General features: G+C 43.7%; 1 protein-coding gene across 3 annotated transcripts in view; it reads right to left on the minus strand.

Annotated features, from left to right (window-relative positions):
- Nucleotides 1-22,053, minus strand: part of ACACA (acetyl-CoA carboxylase alpha) — a 526,387-nt gene that overhangs the window by 347,445 nt on the left and 156,889 nt on the right. For all 3 annotated transcript variants that reach the window (XM_075195717.1, XM_075195718.1, XM_075195719.1), the window contains exons 29-31: nucleotides 4,908-4,931; nucleotides 2,602-2,745; nucleotides 1,239-1,341 (exon numbers count right to left, since the gene is read on the minus strand). In XM_075195717.1, the coding sequence (XP_075051818.1) occupies nucleotides 1,239-1,341; nucleotides 2,602-2,745; nucleotides 4,908-4,931 (271 nt within the window). The remainder of the gene's footprint in view (nucleotides 1-1,238; nucleotides 1,342-2,601; nucleotides 2,746-4,907; nucleotides 4,932-22,053) is intronic.

The following is a 22,053-nucleotide window of genomic DNA, read 5'->3' on the forward strand; positions in this document are numbered from 1 at the left end:
ACAGAACCTTTATGATAGATGAGCGTAGTGAAAAAATGTACAACTCCTTTAGCTCAATACATGTATGGATGCCTACAATGTGCATACATTAGCCTGATCTTGCAGCTGGACTGAGATGAGATTGCAATCCATTTGTGATATTTACATGTGCACTAGATGCAATGACCCATGTAAGTATTGCCTATCTGTATTCCCACAGCTCCCTACTACTAACCTAAGTTGTCTCAATCAATTTAGTGTCACATGAACAGTGAATAGCAGACCAATGTGCAACAAAATTGACTTGCTCATTATCAAGTTTCTGGAGTATTGCCCCAATCATTAAAGCAACTTTCGCAGAGTACTGCTATTTAACTGTTCACTTCCCTCTTCTACTTTGATTAAACAACTTACGGCTACAAGGCCACAAATGGGCCGTAAGACATTTACATATCAGGTTTGTCATGCATCGCTTTTCAATCTGTACATCTAGTTACCAAGTTCTCAGTTTGAGTCTAGATGGGGAAATGAATCCCCACTCAAAATTTAAGGAAACCTAAAACTAAATTCATCAGGCAAAGCCATGTTTTTTTATTTTATGCAATGTTAACACCTATGCACCATCTCAGTCTGCCCACTGGCCAGCAGTACATTGTCTATAACGTCACTACCTCCATGGGGGCATATGGCATCTTGGCATACAGTGATATTAAGTGTCTGTGTTGCTCTTGCCTGTGATAAATGAACCCCATTGTGTAGGAGCTATACAGCAAATGGAATACCACAATGACATATCAGTCATACATGGCAAGATCTAACAAAGTCATACTCCGGCCATTCTTGCAGCAACAGACCTTACAAATACTGATTACATTACTTTTGTGATACAGCAAACCTTGCACACTTGTGATGGAATGAGACTATATTACTACATATGTAACAAAAACAAGAACATTTTTCTCAGTTAGTGGAACTTAAGGATCTTTCCCTGGAAAATCTGCAAAGGTAAGGCTAGAGAAAATGAGTGGGTCATCATATAACACAAAAGGGCTAGCACAGAAGCTCTCTTAGAGTGTTTCTCCTCCAGTAGACATTACTAGGTTGTCTAATGTCGGGCCCTTTTATCTCCTTTAAAAAAAAGAGCCCTAGCTGCAGGATCCCAACAAATAGCATCACACCAAATGCACATTTAGCTCCACCAGTCATGTAAACTGAACATATAACCTATAGACAATAACATGATGCTACCAAATATGCACCTTATTGTCATCTTCATCATAGAGTGACGGATGGCCTGCTTCAGGGAAGATAGGACTTTGAGGAGGAGAGTCTGAGAAGCAGCTCATTACATCATCAAACATTCTAAAAAGAAATATCATACAAGACATTAAGGAGAACAGTGGCATTACATGCATATTTTAACAGCACATATAACAAATTAACTGATATTTTCACAGTTGTATGTTAATGTTGCGCAATTGGAAAAGTAAACGTATTGCCAAAGTGCCTTCTATTCCCACAATCGCTAGTCATACTTTTGTAAATTCTGTTCAACCTTGTGTGAAACATTTCTAAGCCTTAGAGACTGACATGCAGAAAACTTGCTTTAATCTAGTCAGCCTTTATTAGGCAAATAACAGAAAAGCTTATGACGTAAGCAATGAGAGCTGTGTAATCACCTCTCTTCCCAGGGGTCGTACATCTGCACACATGGAAAGACAGATGCCGCAATCATTGATTCAAGAGAAGACAGTCCCTGCTGGGCCGTAGTCGACAGTTATGCCTAATTCTTCCTGACATTTCCCTCCTTACTGTGCAAGCAGATTCCTATATACCCTGCTCCCAAAACAGGCACCAGCTCCCACTACCGAAATGAATGCAGCGAGTAACTCAGAAACAGATGAGAAGAAGGAACAGTAACAGCACCCGTTCAAAAGCTTTAAAATATATTGTTGTGTTTGAAAGTCATGCAGCAGGAAATAAAGACTACAACCCATTCTATAGTTCTTCTGTCGATCACAACTCTGCATTACAATGCAATAAATAATTATTGGGCAAATATGTTAAACATAAATATTCGGTTAAGATAATAGACTTCTGACATATAAACTACTCACTTTATGCAGATGGCTGTGTATGCAAGATGTTATAGCTTTAATCATGTAAAAATAGAAATTGCAGGTTGCTCAATGTGTAATTTATGTTCAACTGAAGATCTAAATTTAAAGTTAGATATTTGTGTTTCTGCAAAGTTATCAATCTCACATTTTGTAAACAACAAGAATCTCTTCAAAATGTGTTCCAATATTACATTGAATATGTTAATTAGCCCGAATGTTTAATTGTTTTGTCCAAATAAGAATATTACAACATTATCTGTAATGAAACTGTACGCAATATGTGAAATGTTTATAAATACCACATAGGATAATGCATTATCGACTGTAAAATGAAATCTGTCATTGAGAACAACTGTAAATCTTGCTTTAGCAATTAGCAAATCCTGATATTTGCACCATGAAAAGTTATTTGTAGTAGTATTAAACATTTATTTAAATTGCATGTATGTATGTCTTATCTCAGTTGCAAAGATGTTTTAGGTTTTGTGTAAGCAGAACATACCTAACAAAATCATCAAAAGTCCGAAATGCAACCATGCCACCCATTCTTTGACAAGGAGGAGTAAATGAAGTATCAAGAAGGACATCACTGACACTAGCAACGTGTACCATTCCATAATGGTTTAGATTGGAAGAAAATGACATTCTGAAAAACAAGGAAGTTAATTGTGACATAGTTTGGATATATTTCATCTCATTCGGTAAAGTATTAGTAGTGTAATCTACTTTATATTACACAATGCCTACGATATGCAACTCTGACCAGCATCAAAAGTGAATGTTTGAACCCAAAGAAGGAATTGTATTAACTAACTATTTTGGGTGTCTTCTTTTCCTCTTCAATCATTGTTTATGTATTAGCTTATAGGACTAGCGATCTGGAGTTGCTCGGACTTTTGCCCTTTTACATAGCTCATTCATTCATTCATTGATTCATTCAATTCATTGCCAATTCAGTATTTAGTTTGCGGGGCAGCACGATGGCTTAGTGGTTAGTGATAAAACGCGCTAAAATGAACAGATGGGTCATCAATGAAAATACTCTAGTTCATATCATGATAGTGCTTTTCTTTGGATGCCTCTATGAGAGATGGGTGACTGATCCCAGTTTTTCCCTTCTCCCATCTTGGTCTTTGCTGTTGATCTCTGAAGCCTCCCAAGACACAAGATCAACAAAAAACTATTTGGCTGGTTATTGCCTTCTACTGGAGGCTATCCATTTTAACCTCTCTGGCTGTTCAACAGTAGGGCCACTATTTTAGGTCTTGTGGCCACGATCTTTTGGCATAAAGTATTTTTAATATACATTTTGTGCTTGGATCATACTCTTATACTTCTCCCCAAAACAGCTTTTGTATGTGATAAACCTGACCTATGTAGCTATAAAAAAAAAACTTCGAAATAGTTATTTTAGGACACGGTAATAGCAGATGGTCTTATAAATGGGGCAAATTCAAACTGTCTGTTAAACTGATGCTTGCAGCAAAAACAAAGTAATTTGGCATTGGAATTGAGGACAACCTTAACTGATCCCGATCCAAAGGATGTTCTGATTACATCATTCAGAAATTCAATGACCAATGACATCATTATTGATGTCACTTATGACATCACATAGAATATTTCAAACATTATCATATCACTGATATATATCACACAACATCCTTATGACATCAGCTATCATAAAATTAATGAGAGAGCTATAATGATAAAACCTTTTTTTTAAACCCTTAGATTTATATTCATGATTCGTGATTTTAGCAATGATGTTATCAGACAAATCCTTGGGGACAGGGTCACTTAAATTTGCTTCTCTCCTAACAGCCCGAATTTCTGTATTTTTTAGCTTTAGTCAAAACCTTAACTGTGATTGTAATAATTGGGGTGGGAAGGTTTGGAATATAGTGCTTCAGATCAGAAAGATGAACAAAGTCTTTAACTAAGACAAACTGTGGATTGCATCGTATAAGGGTTGGGAACAATGACCTTGATTGGCTGCACAGAGAATGTTGGTAAATACTTTGGGGTCTCTCCATGATTTTTTTAAATGGTGTTTTTATTAACTAAATTATTTATTTTCATTAATTCTGTACCAGGCTTAGATAACCTATGGCTCTCCACCAGTGGTGAATATACAAGTTCCATCATTTGCAGAGATTTGTAGTTCCACAATAGCTGAAGAGTCACTAAGCCTTTCTATCCCCTGATCTTACACGGGAAAACTTAATGAAATATCTGTACTGAAAGCACTATAAACAATACTGCAAAATATATTTCTGTATATGACTTTTTTCCAGGAAACATATCATGATACGGGTTGCAAGGTCTCAATGTTTAGAAAATCAGCCTCTATTCTCTATTGGAGGAGAGGAACTAGAGATGTATAATACACTTTAATAACTGTTTTTAAAAAAAAGAAAGGAAGAAAAAAAAGGTATTGTAATACAATACTGGAGGCCATTTAGAGTTAGAAGCAAATCCAGCAACTGGTTGCAAAACTTGCACCAGGAAAAACATTTTGTGCTGCAGGGGAAGAAATGTAAAATGCACAGCCTGACTTAGAGGTAAGGGTGATGTGGCGTAAGTTAACTTTAAATTGCAATGTAAAAAGAACAAAAAGAGAACAAAGAGCATGTAGTATTTGCTCTTAATTAAAAAAAAAAAAAAAATCACACCTTGTAGCGCAACATTGTTTGCTCGGCTCTCAATTCTACACCCAAGCAAAAGTTACATCCAACTCTAACTTAGTCCCTTACTTTTTAGCCATTATCTGCATATTCAAATTGAAAATTATGTACAATGTCTTACCTGTTCAGCGTGGGGATATTCCCTCTGTAATTAAACAACCAAGTTAAATCATGTGCTGGTTAAATAAAATAATCACAGCTAAAAAATATGATAGAAACCTATCTAGTCACATACATGAATAATGTGCAAACACTAGGGGCTAGATTTACTAAGCTGCGGGTTTGAAAAAGTGGGGATGTTGCCTATAGCAACCAATCAGATTCTAGATTTCATTTATTTAGTACTTTCTACAAAATGAAAGCTAGAATCTGATTGGTTGCTATAGGCAACATCCCCACTTTTTCAAACCTGCAACTTAGTAAATCTAGCCCTAGATGTAAAATCATGGAACATATTTATTTTTTTAAGGATATCTTAATGCATTGCTCAGAATGCATGCAACATAACAAGCACACAATAGAAATCTAACAAACGGACTCATACATTAATAAATTATGTCAGCAAATCTGCAGTTATTTTCAATCTATCTGCCCTAATTAAGCAAGTGCAAATTCAGCAAGAGTATGTAGGCTGAAGCAACTGAAAGGCAATAACCAATTTTACAAAATTTACCAAGAAAAGCCCCCCCCCTCCCAAAATATTCATAGCACTCAAATAGTGCCGTGCCGTGCAGACTCATGATCAGGAAACGCTCATCCATTGCCTCACAAAAACGAATACTCTAAGAAAATATTGCATTCAAGGTCTTCAAAGCTTAAATGCTCTCATGACGGGTGAGAACGCTCCTCATTCATTTTAATATGTCATCACGGTGTGATTTGACCAACCTAAAAATAGCTAGCATTCAAAGCACGTGTGGCACCACCCTTAAAGACAAAAATACTTTAAAGTGTAATGTAACAGCAGAATCATTATCTTTCAAGCCAATTGTTGATGGATAATTAGAATTTATATTATGCAGTTTTACTGTAAACTCGCTGAAGTCTACATAATAATTTGGGTGCCTTCCTTTACATTTACGTATTACTCCAACACTTATTAGCCAGCAAGAAACGGAAAACACATACATATGCAAAATCAAAGCTGTAAGGGGATGATTACACTTCACTGTGCATTATATTAAATTCATTTTTTTTTACACAAAAAGCAGAGACTAATGGGGTGTAGAGAAGATCAAGGAAAGAGGTACACCACAGCAAATACACTCGCTGAGAAGTTAATGATGTAGACTCAGCTTTATGTATAAGTAAAGGTCTATGACATATTGAAGTATACAGGCTGTGAAATATACATACAAATTGCAGAGAAATCAATGGAAGATACTGAACTAATAGATATGATGCAACAGTAAACAGTTTTTTTAATCTATGGGGGGAATTCAATTCCCCCCGAAGTACCGCCAGGTTAAAACTATTACTGTTATTACGGTAGTTTTAACCCGGCTAAAATTCTGCGTTAGGACTACCGTAATAACGGTAATTACGAGCACTGTTACCGTAATAACGGTAATAATGCGCAGGCCGCGGTACTTTTAACAGTAATGTGGCCAATTGAATATGCCCCTAAGGCTTTTTATTGACTTACAAAACATTTAGGCTACTTTACAAAAGTGCAAAAGCGCAGTGTGGCAGAAATCAGAACTCATTCTATACTTTATCCACTATTGCAATAATATTGAGCGTAAACAAAAACTGGTCAGAAAATTTTGGAGTTTTATACACACATAAAAGTGTCTCATGTGACTAAGACAATCCCAACGTCACCGTACTCTTCAAAATAAAATTTGTCTGTTTAAGATTGTGGTATAAAGTGATGTTTCCATTCTTTTACCATGTGCATTTTCAGGTAGATATGCACCTTATTTCTTTAATATCGCTAAGCTATGTATTTTAAATGCAAAGGTTTTTTTTGCATGGTGTAATGGTCTATAAATTAGGTGTAATTCTAGAATACATTCAAAAGAAAAAACAATGAAGCAAGCAATTGTTTTATGCAGGGTTAAGTAGCCTTTGTGTAAGTAGTAGAGATGCTCAGGCTCGGCTCCCCGAGAACTGAACACACCCGAACTTAACAGATCCGAGTAGCGAGCCAAGCCGGCTCGGTACTTTGGGGCGCCCTCGGAATTGAAAATGAGGCAAAACGTCATTGTTACGTCGTCAGATCTTGTGAGTTTTGGATTCTATAAGTACCGCCCTCCACGGCGACCCAGTGCCATTTCACAGAGGGACGCAGAAGGGATAGCACGGTTCTGGGCAGACTCTAGTGCAGTTGGGCAGCGTCATAGGTAGAAAAGAAAGAGGAGAGGTAGCAGTGTTCTTCAAAATCTCAAGTGACATTCAGGAGAGCTTCACTGCTTCATTGCTAATTGTCATTGCTGAAATAGAAAGAATAGGGCCGGCAGTCTTGGTCTTCTAAATCTGCAGTCACATTGTACTGTGTTATCAAATGGATTCACAGCAGTACACAGAAGACCAGGAGCACCAAGCAGCTGCTGGCACCAGTCATGGGAACATCATCTGCTAAAGCCTATGTTAAAGTGCATAGTCAAGGAAACAAAAATGTAAAAAAACACAATTTACCTTGTTCAAGAAAAAAGACCTGTAGTCCAGGCAAAGTTATCTGCAGAAGAAAATAAAATTGCCAACATGCCATTCTACACACGCAGTGGCAAGGAAAGAATGAGGCCTTTGCCTTTCTCTAAGAGTGCTAGTTTTGCAACTTTCACTGAGGCATCTTCTTGTAAAGTAAGTCATGACCAAGCAAGACCTTGCCATTGTGACTACAAAAGTGGTGTCCAAATACTTTTACGTGTAAAAGCCGAGCTGGAAGAAAACAGTAAGGCATTAAAGGAAAATGTATGTTCAGAGTCAGAAATTACACAAATCCCTGAGGAGAGTCTATCTACGAGTGGTATGCCTGACCTGTCTCATAATGTACTCATAAGGAAGGCCCCTTTGAGCATTTCTGCAGATGTGTGCATGAACAGCCCATGTTTAGCCAGTGATACACAAGTTGAGGATGCCAATTTTGAATTGCAACAGGATGAGGGGGATCATTTTGTAGCGGACGAGGGAGCTAATGAGGATGTTGATGATGATGTTTGTGTAAGTCCTGCACCAGTGGAAGCAGTTCTTGCACATGATAAGAAGAAGGCCATTGTCATGCCTGGACATAAGACCAAAAAATCCACCTCTTATGTGTAGAATTATTTTTACCCAAATTCTGACAACAGTTGTCTAGCCATTTGTATCGTTTGTAAAGCTACAGTGGCCTAGTGGTTAGCACTTCTGCCTCACAGCACAGTCATGAGTTTGATTCCTAGCCATGGCCTTAACTGTGTGGAGTTTGTATGTTCTCCCTGTGGTTGCGTGGGTTTCCTCCCACACTCCAAAAACATACTGGTAGGTTAATTGATTGCTATCAAAGTTGACCCCAGTCTTTCCCTCTTTGTCTGTCTGTCTGTCTGTGAGTGTGTGTCTATATTAGGGAATTTAGACTGTAAGCTCCAATGGGGCAGGGACTGATATGAATGAGTTCTCTGTACAGCGCTGCGAAATTAGTGGCGCTATATAAATAAATGATGATGATGATGAAGCCACCGTCAGTAGAGGTAGGGACCTTAACCATCTAAGAACCTCATCCATGTTATGCCATTTGAAGCGAGTTCATGGCAAGCTGTTGGGAAAATTGGAAACTTATGCTAAAAAATAAAAACAAGCAGTTCAGCATCAGCTAGCTCCCTTCTCTCAGCTAGTTCCCGACAACTGCAATCTACAACCACAACACCGTCCTCATCAATATCCTCACTATCGATCGGAGTTAGTCCTGCAACCTAGTTGCTAAGGCTAGATGACTCCTCCACTATCCTGAATTCCTCAGAAGAATTCTTGAGCGTTAGTCCTACTGCTGCTGCTGCTGCTGGGGGTGAATCTTCATCTCAGAAGAAGACTAAGACGAAGACTACTAGTAGCTTACAACAATTGACTGTTAAACAATCCTTTGCAAGAGGAAGCAAGTATGAAAGCTGTCACCCACTCGCAAAGCGGATCACAGACGCCATGGCGACTATGCTAGTATTAGATCTGCGTCCAATACCCACTATTAATGCAGCTAGTTTTATTATTATTATTATTAATTTTTATTTATAGGGCGCCACAAGGTGTCTGTGGCGCCGTACAGTGACAAAAACGAATTACAATACAAGGCAAGACAGCACAGTACAGTAAACATAAAGCACAGTAACTCAGTAAGCTCAATGCATAGCTAGTGAGGGCGGGGGGAGTATCCGCAAATGACGTGGCCCAAAAGGAGGGCGCGGAAGACAGGGAGACCCCCACAGGGGGGAGGAGGGCAAAGTAGCTGGAGAGCAGAGTTAGAAGTGGTGGAAACAGGAGGAGAGATGGCCCTGCTCAAATGAGCGTACAATCTAAGGGGAGGGGTGGACAGACGGAGAAATGCAGGGGAGAGAGGGAGAGTAGAGGGACGGTGGCAGGGAAGGGGAAAGAAGGGGGAGAGGCAGAGGATAAGGTAGGTAGTTAAGTGGGAAACTGGAAGGCTTTAAGAAAAAGGTGGGTTTTTAAAGCCCGTTTGAAACTGGGCAGGTTAGGGGAAGTCCTGATGGAGGGAGGGAGCTTGTACCAGTGGAGGGGGGCAGCGCGGGCGAAGTCTTGGATACGCGGGTGGGAGGAGGTGATCAGGGGGCAAGATAGTTGACGGTCATTGGCAGATCGGAGAGGGCGGGATGGAGCGTGAATAGATAGGAGTGTAGAGATGTAGGGTGCAGTGGCGTTGGCAAGGGCCTTGTATGTAAGAGTGAGGAGCTTGAACAGAATTCTGTAGGGGAAGAGGAGCCAGTGGAGGGATTGGTAGAGGGGGGAGACAGAAGAGGAACGGCGAGAAAGGAAGATAAGCCTAGCGGCTGCGTTAAGTACAGATCGAAGGGGAGCGAGATGAGAGATGGGGAGGCCAGTAAGGAGGAGGTTGCAGTAGTCCAAGCGGGAGATGATCAGAGAGTGAATAAGGCATTTGGTGGCATCTTGGGAGAGGAAGGGCCGGATGCGAGCGATCTTACGCAGCTGGAAGCGGCAGGATTTAGCAAGAGAGAGGATGTGGGGGCCAAAGGAGAGAGAGGAGTCGAGGATGACACCAAGGCAGCGAAATTGGGGGACAGAGGAGATAGAGGAGCTGTCGACAATGATGGGGAGGTCGGCAGGGGATGAGGTATGAGGGGGAGGAAAAACTATCAGCTCAGTTTTGGCGAGGTTGAGTTTGAGGAATCGAGAGGACATCCAGGAGGAGATGGCAGAGAGGCAGGCGGACACCCTAGAGAGGAGGGAGGGAGAGAGATCAGGAGAGGAGAGGTATAGTTGAGTGTTGTCAGCGTAAAGGTGGTAGTTGAAGCCGAAGTAGCTGATGAGTTTACCCAGGGAGGAGGTGTATAGAGAGAAGAGTAAGGGTCCCAGAACAGAGCCCTGGGGGACCCCGACTGGAAGGGTGGATGGGGGGGAGAGAGAGTCAGTGGTGGTGACAGAGAAGGATCAGTCAGTGAGGTAAGAGGTGAACCAGGACAGGACAGGGCCAGAGAGGCCAAAAGACTGAAGGGTGTGGAGGAGGAGGGGGTGGTCAATGGTGTCAAAGGCTGCAGAGAGGTCAAGGAGGATGAGAAGGGAGAAGTGGCCCCTGGCTTTAGCAGAGAGGAGGTCATTGGTGACTTTAGCCAGGGCAGTTTCAGTGGAGTAAAGGGGGCGGAAACCAGACTGGAGAGGATCAAGGAGGGAGTGTTCAGAAAGGTAGGAGGTGAGACGGCTGCAGACGAGCCTCTCGAGAATTTTGGAGGCAAAGGGGAGAAGAGATATGGGGCGATAGTTCGAGAGAGAAATGGGGTCGAGATTAGGCTTCTTAAGAATGGGGTATACGAGAGCATGTTTGAAGGAGGAGGGGAAGATGCCGGAGGAGAGGGAGAGATTAAAGAGGAGAGCGAGGTGGGAGCAGGTGGTGGGGGAAAGGGAGCAAAAAAGGTGGGAGGGGATGGGATCCAGGGAACAGGTAGTAGGGGGGGAGGAAGAAATGAGAGAGTGGACTTCCTCGCCCGTGGTGGGGCGGAAGGAGTGGAGGGGAAGGTGTTTAGGGGGGAGGACGGAAGAGTGGGAGGGGTAGAAGAGAGAGTGGAGGAGGAGATTTCAAATCGGATGGCCTCGATTTTAGAGGAGAAAAAGGAGGCGAAGTCGGAGGCAGTCAGGGAGGAGGGGGCCAAGAGAGTGCTGAAGGTGGCGAAGAGGCAGCGGGGGTTAGAGGACTGGGAAGAGATGAGGGATTTGAAGAAAGATTGTTTGGCGAGAGAGAGGGCAGAGCTGTAGGATGAAAGGATGAATTTAAAGTGGATGAATTCAGCCAGGGAGCGAGATTTTCTCCAGTGACGTTCAGCGGTACGGGAGCATTTTTGGAGGAAGCGGGTAAATTTGGAGTGCCAGGGTTGGGGTTTAGAGCAGCGGGGGTGGACGGAGTGGGCAGGGGCGACTGCATCCAGAGCGGAGGTGAGGGTTTGATTGTAGAGGGAGACCGACTGGTTGGGGCAGGCCTGGGAGGAAAGGGGAGAGAGGACGGCATCGAGAGAGGAGGACAGAGAGACAGGGTCGAGAGCGTCGAGGTTGCGTATGGACAGAGTAGGTTTGGGCAGGGGGAGGGGAGCAGGAGAAGAGGAGAGGGAGAAGGAGAGGAGATGGTGATCGGATAGAGGAAAGGGAGAGATGGAGAAGTCAGAGAGATTACAAAGGTAGGAGAAGACAAGATCAAGAGAGTGACCAAGGCAGTGGGTAGAGGAGGAGGTCCATTGGGTAAGACCAAGGGAGAAAGAGAGGGTGAGCAGTTCGCTGGAAGCAGGGTCGGTGGGGTTGTCGATGGGGAAGTTAAAGTCACCGAGAATGATTGAGGGGAGGTCAGAGGAGAGGTGGTGAGGAAGCCAGGCAGCAAAGTTGTCAAGGAAGAGGGAGGTGGGGCCAGGGGGGCGGTAGATGACAGTGACGCAGAGGTGGATGGGGTAGAAGAGGCGGATGGAGTGGGCTTCAAAGGAGGAGAAAGAGAGGGAGGGTTCAGGGGGAATGACACGAAAAGTACATGTGGAGGAAAGGAGGAGGCCCACTCCACCGCCTGGGCGGGCACCAGGCCTGGCAGAGTGGGTGAAGGAGAGGCCGCCATAGGAGAGGGCAGCGGGGGAGGCAATGTCAGAGTCGGAGAGCCAGGTTCAGTAATGGCAAGAAGGTTAAAGGAGTTGGATAAAAAAAGAGGTCGTGGACAGCAGTCAGCTTGTTGCGGACGGATCTGGCATTCCAGAGGGCGGGGAGGAACGGGAGAGGTAGGGCGGGGGGAGAGTATGGGTATGGAGTGAGAGCGGGGAGGCATAGTAGGAAGAGAGAGTAACAGAACAGTGAGATAATGGGGACAGTGATAACAGGTAAGAACAATGGCAGGAAGACAATGACAAGGTGGAAGACAATAACGAGATTAGGGTGTGGAAGGCATGGAGCAATAGTGCAATGAGATAATAAGGACAATGAAGACAGGTAATAAAATTAACAGGTAAAAAGTAATTACTGGTAAATATGGAGTCAGGAAAACAAAATAATGGCATATAAAATCATAGGATAGTAATAGGTAAAAAGTAGTTACAGGTAAATATAAAATCAGGAAAACAAAATAATGGCAGATAAAATAATAGCAGGTAAAAAATAATCACAGATAAGGATAGTTACAGGTAAAAATAGACGAGGTACCAGTCGACTCTACGGTGCAGGCAAAGGTGTAGATCCAAGGGAATGAAGCAGGGTCACGGTGAGAAGGACGGTTCAGTGGAGCAAAGTAGTAAGAAGAACCTAAAATTGATTGGGAGCAGGACGAAGACGAGATCCAAGCTGAGGGGGAGAGGCAGAGACACAGTTCCAGGGAGCTGAGGGGGTGAAGCAGAGTCACAGTTCCAGGGAGCTGAGGGGGTGAGGCAGAGGCACAGTTCCAGGGGGCTGAGGGGGTGAGGCAGAGTCCAGGGAGTTTCAGATCCAGGGAGAAGTTTGTGGAGAGTTAGGGTGCTTCAAGAGAGGAACAGGGCATCAGATGAGATGATGGTGAGCAGGAGCATGGAGGAGGCATCAGTGGGAGACACGAGAGGAGCCACGGCAGAAGATTGGTGGATGTCAGCAGAGGAGAGCAGGCAGGATCGACGTAGGTCAGGAGCACCGCGGTGACCCGGGCGTGGGTGATGGGATGAACGGCACTCGAGAGCGGGGATACCGACCGGAAGTAGGCCTCGCGGATGTGCAGGCCAGGCAGCGGGACTGAGGCTGGAGCAAAGAGGTAGTGCAGTGGAGGCAGCAGGGTCGAGTAACCGGTGGATGCAGGAGAACCTGTGGAGGCGGCTGGGCTGAGGATCCAGGATAACCAGGTCGGTAGGAGCAGAGGAGGCCACTGGGCTGGAGTCGGGGACCCAAAGCAGAAGACACCACCGATGAGAAGATCCGCGATGAGGAGATCCAGGAGGGAGCGGTGGAAGCAGCTGGGCCAGGGCCGGAGCCGGACAGTGAGCCAGGTAGGAGCAGCGGGCCGGAGCCGGGGGCTCGATTTGGAGGCACCGCGGGAGGCAGCCGTTCAGAGGATCGCCGACGGGGCTGGTACCAGGAGTGAGTGGAGGTAAGTGAGGCGGGTGGAGGAGGGAAGGAAAACGGAGAGGCGCCGGGCTGCTCACGGGAAATCAGGAGCCAGGTGTTAGACCCCAGTGGAGCGCTCGCGTGCCACGTCCGTCTTCCTCCACAGCCGGAACAAGCTGGGAGGAGGAGACAGTTACTTGAGGTCTTGTGAGCCCGTTACCAAATTCCATCACAACACCATTTTACTAGAAAAGCCATTCCCCACCTCTACAAGAAAGTTTGTAAAAAGATTTATTATTGGGCTGCATTCCTGCTCTCCCGTTGTGACACGGCTTTGGCGACCATTCCTGTTTCTATTTGACCCATATTGTTCCTGCGACCTTGGCTTGTTGACTTCTCCTCTGGATTCTCCCTGGTACCTTGCATTCCCGATTGGCTTGACCCGGACCGTCTGACCCTTCTACACTACACCGGCAACTGGCTAGTAGGACCGCGACCTGCGTACCCTGTGCAGCGAAGTCCAAACCTCCTTGCGGGGGTCGCTGGCGAATACCAGGGGTACGTTAGATTCCGCACCTGCTAGTTCAGTAGTGCGAATACCGGTTAGTGTTTGCTTCATTGAAGCCCTCAGTAGGCCTACGGCCTGACAGTTTACTCTGGCCATGACAGATGGCGCTGGGGAACCTTCTGCTCTAGACCTCCTTCTCCATTTAGGGCAGCGATGGAACAGTGCATTCAAGGCGTGATGTCCCGCCTGGATTCCCTGAATCTTCCCCAGGGAGCTTTGTCTCCTCCTAGCGTGAATATCGCTACCTCTAGGACTCTACGGATTCCCACTCCTGAGAAATATGATGGTAATCCCAAAGGATGTCGAGGTTTTCTTAACCAATGCTCCATCCAATTCGAACTTGCATCGGAGAATTTCTCTTCTGAGAGAGCTAAGGTAGCCTTCATTATTTCTCTTCTCACTGGACAAGCCCTAGACTGGGCCTCCCCGCTCTGGGAACGCAATGACGTATCTCTTTATAATTCTGCCCTATTCATTGAAAACTTTCAGAAGGTGTTTGATGAGCCGGGCCGGGTGTCTTCTGCCGCCTCTAGTCTCCTTGCACTTCGACAAGGTTCCCTCTCGGCTGGTCAGTATGCAGTACAATTCCGTACTTTCGCCTCTGAACTGGGGTGGAACGATGAGGCCCTGACAGCCACCTACTGGCAAGGGTTGTCTGACCCTATTAAGGACGCCCTCGCTTCCTGGGATCTCCCCACCAAACTTGACGAGCTGGTATCTCTTAGCATCAATGTGGACATCCGTCATTAGGAACGCTCTCTGGAGAGAAACCAGGACCGCCGCCTTGTTCGTTTGGCTCCTCGCTTTCAGTCCCCGGTTTCTCCGGCCGAAGAGCCTATGCAGATTGGGCGTTCTAGTCTGTCTCGGGATGAAAGGGAGCGCCGGATTAAGAACCGCCTTTGCGTGTATTGCGGGGAGCCTGGTCACCTATCAACTTGTCCAAAGAGGGCGAGAAACTCCACCTCCTAGGCAATAAAAGGGAGATTGTCCTAGAATCCAGTCTCCCTACTCCCTACTCCTTCAAGGATATCAACTTTCTGATGCCAGTCACCCTCAAGTCTACGGATGTCTCCCGGGAATGCTCCGCCTTTGTGGATTCTGGATCCGCAGGGAACTTCATCTCCGCCACTCTGGTGTCCAAACTTTGCATACCCTTCCATCTATTGCCGCAACTATTGGTTCTCACCGCAGTGTCAGCAACGGTTCCATCACCTGTATCACCAGTCCAGTTCAGTTGCAGATAGGGGTTCTTCACCATGAGTGGATTAAGTTCCTGATCATTCCTCAGTCCGTCAACTCCATCATCTTGGGTTTACCCTGGCTCAGGACGCATTCGCCACAGTTCAAATGGCTGCATGTTCAGGTATCCTCCTTAAGACCCTGTATTGATTACCGTCGCTTGAATGCAATTACCATCCCCTCCCCTCCCTTTAGATTGTTCGCTCCTTTGAGCAGGGCTCTCCTACCTTCTGTTTCCATCACTTTTAACTGCGCTCTACTCAGCTCTCCTCCTCTCAGTCCCTCTGCCCTCTGTCTCCTCTCGCTTCTCTCCGCTCCCCTCAGTGACTCTCAACCTGTCATCCGTGCCCACCCTCTTGGGCCATAGTTACCTGCCTGTACTCATTTTTACCCTCCCTCCCTCTCTTTCATGCTGTGTCTGAGCCCCCAGAGTTATAGTGCTTACTGTTACTTGTACTGTGCTGTTTCACCTTGTACTGTGCCATTGTTTGTCCTTGTACGGCGCTACGGATACTTTGTGGCGCCCTATAAATAAAAATTAATAATAATAATACCATCAAGAACCAATATCCTCTTCCCCTTATTACGGAACTATTCAACCTCATTCGGGGTGCCAAGATCTTCTCCAAATTGGATCTCCGAGGGGCTTACAATCTGATACGCATTCGGAAGGGCGATGAATGGAAGACGGCATTTAACACCCGAGACGGGCACTACGAGTACCTAGTGATGCCCTTCGGGCTCTGTAATGCGCCTGCTGTTTTTCAAGATTTCGTCAATGAGATCTTCAGGGATCTTCTGTACCAATCCGTGATTGTCTATCTAGACGATATCCTAGTATTCTCACCGGATCTATGCTCTCATCATCGTTATGTCAAGATGGTCCTCTCCCGTCTCCAAGAACATTTCCTGTATTGCAAGTTGGATAAATGTCTCTTTGAATGTTCCCAGGTTCCCTTCCACGGTTATCTGGTCTCTGGTACTGGTCTCCAAATGGACCCAGAGAAAGTAGAAGCTATCCTCAACTAGCCAACACAACACAGCGAAGTCCAAACCTCATTGCGGGGGTCCGTGGCGAATACCAGTGGTATGTTAGACTCCGCACCTGCTAGTTCAGTAGCGCTAATACCGGTTAGTGTTTGCTTCATTGTAGCCCTCAGTAGCCCTACGGCCTGACAGTATCACCGGCTTCACTAAGAGGCATACAGCTGACAATCTGTTATAAAAACTAAGATGTCATTGCAACATGGCTTGTCCCGCTTGGACACTCCTTGGGATATGTAATTTCTGATAACGCCACCAATATTGTAAGGGCACAATATTGTGAGGGCATTACAGCTGGGTGAATTCCATCACATTCCCTGTTTAGCTCACACAATAAACAGGTACGTGCAGGAGATGCTGTCTGTAGCCCGTAAAATAACTGGACATTTCTGGCATTTGGCAACAGCATGTAGGAGATTGCAGCAGCTACAAGAGAATTTTTATTTACCCTGTTATCAACTGAAGCAAGGGGGGTGACAAGGTAGAATTCCCCATTTATATGCTTCTGCGGATGGAGGAACAGCGAAAAGCCATCCACAAGCATGACATTGGGAAAGGAGTGGGGATGTATTTTACTCAAGCGCAGTGGAGAATACTTTCTGTGTTGTGCAAGGTGATGAAACCATTCAAAATAGACACCTGTGAAGTGAGTTCCGACACTGCTAGCTTGAGTCAAGTGATTCCCCTAATTAGACTTTTGGAAAAGCAGCTTGAGAAACTGAAGGAGGAGATGAAACAAAGCAATTACGCTAATTATGTCGTACTTGTAGATCAAGTACTTTATTCGCTTCGCCAGGATCCAAGAGTTATCAAAATCTTGAAATCGGATCACTACATTTTGGCGACTGTGCTTGATCCTAGGTTTCAGAGCTATGTCTTCTCTTTTGCTTCCAACTGACATAGATCTCAAGAGATGCAAGGAGCTCCTGGTGACCAAGTTGACAGCTCAAGTGGTACGTGGCACAATGGCGTCTCCTCCTTCAGTTTCTCAGGCAACTGCTGCTAGGATAAAACTTAGCTTTCCCAAGAGACCCAGCTATAACGCAGATGACTCAGCCCAACATTTTGACATCTGGTCTGGTCTAAAAGATTTGACCAAAAGCACCTCTGCCGCAACTCCACCTGATCCGGGTATCAACATCCAAAGGATGGTGGAGGATTATTTTAAAGACAGCATAGAAATAGACACTTCAGACAGTCCCTTTACATACTGGGAGGAAAAAAAGGGAATTTGGAGATCCATGTACCAACTCACTTTGCACTGCCTAAGCTGCCCACCCTCCAGTGTGTACTCCGAAAGAGTTTTCAGCAGAGCCGGAAACCTTGTCAGCAATCGTCGTAGGAGGCTACTTCCTCAAAATGTGGAAAAGATGATGTTCATAAAAATGAACTTCAATTTCAACAAGGAAGGCCTTTCCCACCAATTACATCAAAATACTGAGACTTTTGTAATGGTGGATTCCAGCGGTAATGAATTAATAATGTGTGAGGATGATGACAACAACATCTTGCCACATTAGAGTTCATTAACAGCACTGTTACCTTAGGTGCATTAAGGCCATTGTTAGCTTATTTTGTGGAGGCTCAAATAAACCAAGCACTTCAGCCACAAAAGTGGCACTCCTTGTCGCTGAAGTGCTTGGTTTGTTAAAGTGTGCATGTCCTTTGTAAGATCCAACATAAGGGTGGGTGGGAGGACCCCAGGAAAATTCCATCTTGCACCCCTTTTCCTTTTAGCTACCGCTGTGTGCCAATGTTACCTACATGTGCTATTTACTGTTGTGTGTTTTGCAAACCTCAAAGACACCCATTGATGATGCAGGTGACTCAGCACAACATTATGACATTTGGTCTTGTCTACTGTAAAAGAATTGACCAGAATTAGTGACTCCTCTGCTGTAACTTCACCTGATCCTACTATCAACTATCAACATCCAAACAATGGTGGAGGATAATTTAATTTTTTTTTGAACGGTACAAAGAACAACATTGCTTGCAGAAGCTATTTAAGAATGGATGTCTAAATAGACTTGTATATGTATTACCTTCCACTTTGCTGCCGTTTCATCAGTATTGCATAAAGTGTTTGAAATCTACACTTTACTTCAAAGGGTACCTAACTATATTATAATCTTTTGGGAATTGGGGCTGATTCGAAGTTCAGTGATGAACTTGTTTTTTGCTGCTGTGAATTACAATGGCTCTTTTTAGTGCATTGCTTGGCACCCTGGATTAGTCTAGGTCTGATAAAAGCACGCATACTGGGGGGTCAGCGCTCATCGCCATGTATTAGCTGTTGAATTACCACAGTTATCCAGGAATGGGTGGAGCGATCAAACGAACCATAACTGGTTTCATGATCCAAGGACAATTCCATCTTGCACCACGTTTCTTTTCTGCCACTGCTTTGTGGCAATGTTTCCTAGATGTGCTAGGAACTGCTGTGTGTTTGTGCCATTGCTCTGTCGCTTAGCATCCAGCCAGGTTGCTGCAGTCTTTGTTTGAAAGTGTATGAAAATAATATTGTGACCTGTGAAGTGGTCAAAATGTACTGCAAATGACTTGAAATTAGTGTAATTGAGGTTAATAATAATGTAGGAGGAAAAAAAGCAAAATTATGTGATTTTAGAAAAAAAATAGGGATCCAAGACCAAAACACGCAAGGCTGGTTTTTCCAAGACCAAAACACAAAGTTAATCCAGATCCAAAACCAGAACACGGGGGTCAGTGAACAGCTCTAGTAAGTAATATAAAGGTGTATTCAGTTGTGTATTCAAGGTATGCCTAAATGAAATGGCACATAGGGCTTAACTGAATGGCCAAAACCGTCTCGAGTCTTGATTTGTGAATTGTATATAAGATACTCCACTGTGCATAGAGTCTGTGTCAACTTACTCCGTAGATGAATCCAGGGTTGCTTACAGGGCCCGGGCATAAAAGTGTTCATGTAGCCTTCTCTACAAAGACTTAGAAAGAAAATTTTGTGACACATTTAAGCATGCTTTTAATGAGAAGCAAAATTTAATGAGTATCGTTTTATTGTGGAGAACATCACCTGTGCAGATTTGTCATTAAGTAGATACATGCCTCAGTGTGAGCTAATAGATTTGGCTTATAAAGCCAACATACATAAATCACTTCACAGACAACAATAAGCTACTACCACTAAATGATGGGTGCAAGATAAAGTTGTACCTTTTAAAATAGTTACACCACTAAATTACTTTAATTGTAATTTTTTATCAATATAGAATCTCAAAAGACTTGAAGCTTGGCCCAAAAACAAAGGTCACATAATTCATAGTTACTTGGTCCGTCATGCTGCATTCAGTATAATGCCACAAGTGACAGAAAGAGCAGGGCCGATGCCCTAGGCACAATTTCAAAATCCACCTGAGAAAGAGGCAGGTTTTTGTTTATTTTTTGTTTATTATAACCATACATATTTTCACCTAATGTTTAAGTCTATTGAAAAACAAATTATAGATGAAGACTGAGAGGAAATTTTAGAGCAATTCCCTATATATGGTATATACTATAGATTGTTTGATCCAGATTACAACTCATGAAAGGTTAATTGTTCTCATCATCGCCACCTCCTCTTCTTGCTCTAGGTATTTAGAGGAGCCTTACACCACTAAACTTAAAATATGCTGTGTGGTTTTGCCCCCGGCCCATCCCAGGGACGAGCTGGTAACAACAGTAAAGGAGCACAGGTCAGTATTGTCACGTGCAATCTAATTTTTAGGTATAAATCTGCAAATATGTGTTTGTGAATTAATTCCTAGAAATAGTGTGACATGGCTCTCAGAGAAGCTGTTTAGATCAATGGGTTTTGTTTATGTTAAACTACCCAGAGGGGGCTGGTGATAATGGTAGCACCCTGTATCATTTATGGCAGGTCACAAACGTGAAAGGCTTTGAGGATATCTCTTTCAAGACAATGAAATCTAACACCGACTGCAGAGACAGGGTTGTATGTTAATGACAGATTCAAGCTGAATAGGGTCACAGGAAAATATCATATAATTTTCTCCAATATCACACTTACCAGAGGCATGAGTGGTATGCAGATGAAGGGGAACTTATGACATGTTGTGTGGAGGTAAAATCATGCTTGTAAGTCATACTAGTGAAAAGTTAGGACAGTGTAGCAAACACTTAGAAGGTTTTCTCCAGCAGAGTAATAAAACCCTAATTTGCATTCTACCGACCTGTTGGTTCTGACCTCCGAGGAAGGGGGGCTGTGTGCCCTGCAGCTTGGTTTTAAAACTGTAGTGTAAATGTAAGTTTTTGTTCACTCATGGGGAGTCAATTTGAGATTGAAGAGGGTCCCATTTTTCCGGCTTCTCCCAAAAACTTGAATATAAGTAAGGTATCAATTCTGTGTTTTATCCTTTTTATTTTATAAGAAACAATTGTGTTATATTTGTATGCCTTTTATTAACTGTTTTATCTTAAGCATTGTGGATGTATTTTCCATATTAAATTACACTTAATAAGTTCAAATCTCTGTGTTCTTACGAATTCACGCAACAGTTTGGTCAAGACGCTACCTAATTGAAACAAGGAGAACATTGAGGTTTATGTTAACTCCGATTAAAGTAAATCGTGCTAGATTAATTCTAGGGAGTACCGAAGGCTTCCTAAATAAGAGTGTCAGCTCTTCTCAGAAAAAAACCTTGGTGGTGGCATAGTTGGTACCGCAAAGCTAGAGTGTGGCATAGATAGGGAAGGATTTAATCATTTTAGAAAGACCAGGTGGTTGTTTTTTGGTTAACCCTGTGTCACACACACGTCATGCAGGCTCAGGTGAGTGCTATTTGTGACAAGTATGGAGAAAAAAATAAAAATGTTCAGGCCAGCCAGGGTCTGGACGTGAAGCAAGATGAGAACCAAAGGAAGAGTCCAAAGCCAAGACAAGGTCAGAACCAGGAACCAACAGAAATAAGTGATAAGCAGAGAGACTGTCAGCAAGCTATGAAAGAGAGGCAGAATAACCTGATAATCTGGCAATAAATAGTGCTCAGAGACAGGTTTAAATTAAGGGGGTGCACCGGGCACTTTTAGTGTTTTGGGTTCTGATTAGCTTGAGGTTTTGGGTTCTGATTTGTTTTGCCAAAACACCTGACGAAAGGTTTTGGTTCTGATTTATGGTTTTGGGTTTTGATTTATTATTAAAAAAAGCATAAAAAGTGCTAAAATCTAGTTTTTTGTTGGTTTTTCACTCCTACGCTATTATTAACCTCAATAACATTCAATAACAATCATTTCCACTAATTTCCAGTGTATTTGGAACACCTCACACTTCACAATATTGTTTTTAGTCCAAATCGTTGGACCGAGGTAGCTTTCTGGACTGCGTAGTGTAGTGGCCCCGGTACCCAATTTGGTACCGAGGCCACAATAAAAAAAACATAAACTGTTCTCAATTCCACTGCACAGCTATCTGGACTGCGTAGTGTAGTGGCCCCGGTACCCAATTTGGTACCGTGGCCACAATAAAAAATAAATAAACTGGTCTCAATTCCACTACATAGCTATCTGAACTGCGTAGTGTAGTGGCCCCGGTACCCAATTTGGTACCGGGGCCACAATATAAAACCCTCAACTGGTCTGAATACCACTGCACAGATGGCGGACACCGGATGTACGTCTAACACCAACATAGCAGTTAAGGCCGCAGTTATATTTTTTTGGAAATACAGAAAGAGAGAAAGAA

This window comes from Mixophyes fleayi, chromosome 2 (assembly GCF_038048845.1).
Source record: "Mixophyes fleayi isolate aMixFle1 chromosome 2, aMixFle1.hap1, whole genome shotgun sequence".
In the NCBI taxonomy this organism is placed as follows: Eukaryota; Metazoa; Chordata; class Amphibia; order Anura; family Limnodynastidae; genus Mixophyes; species Mixophyes fleayi.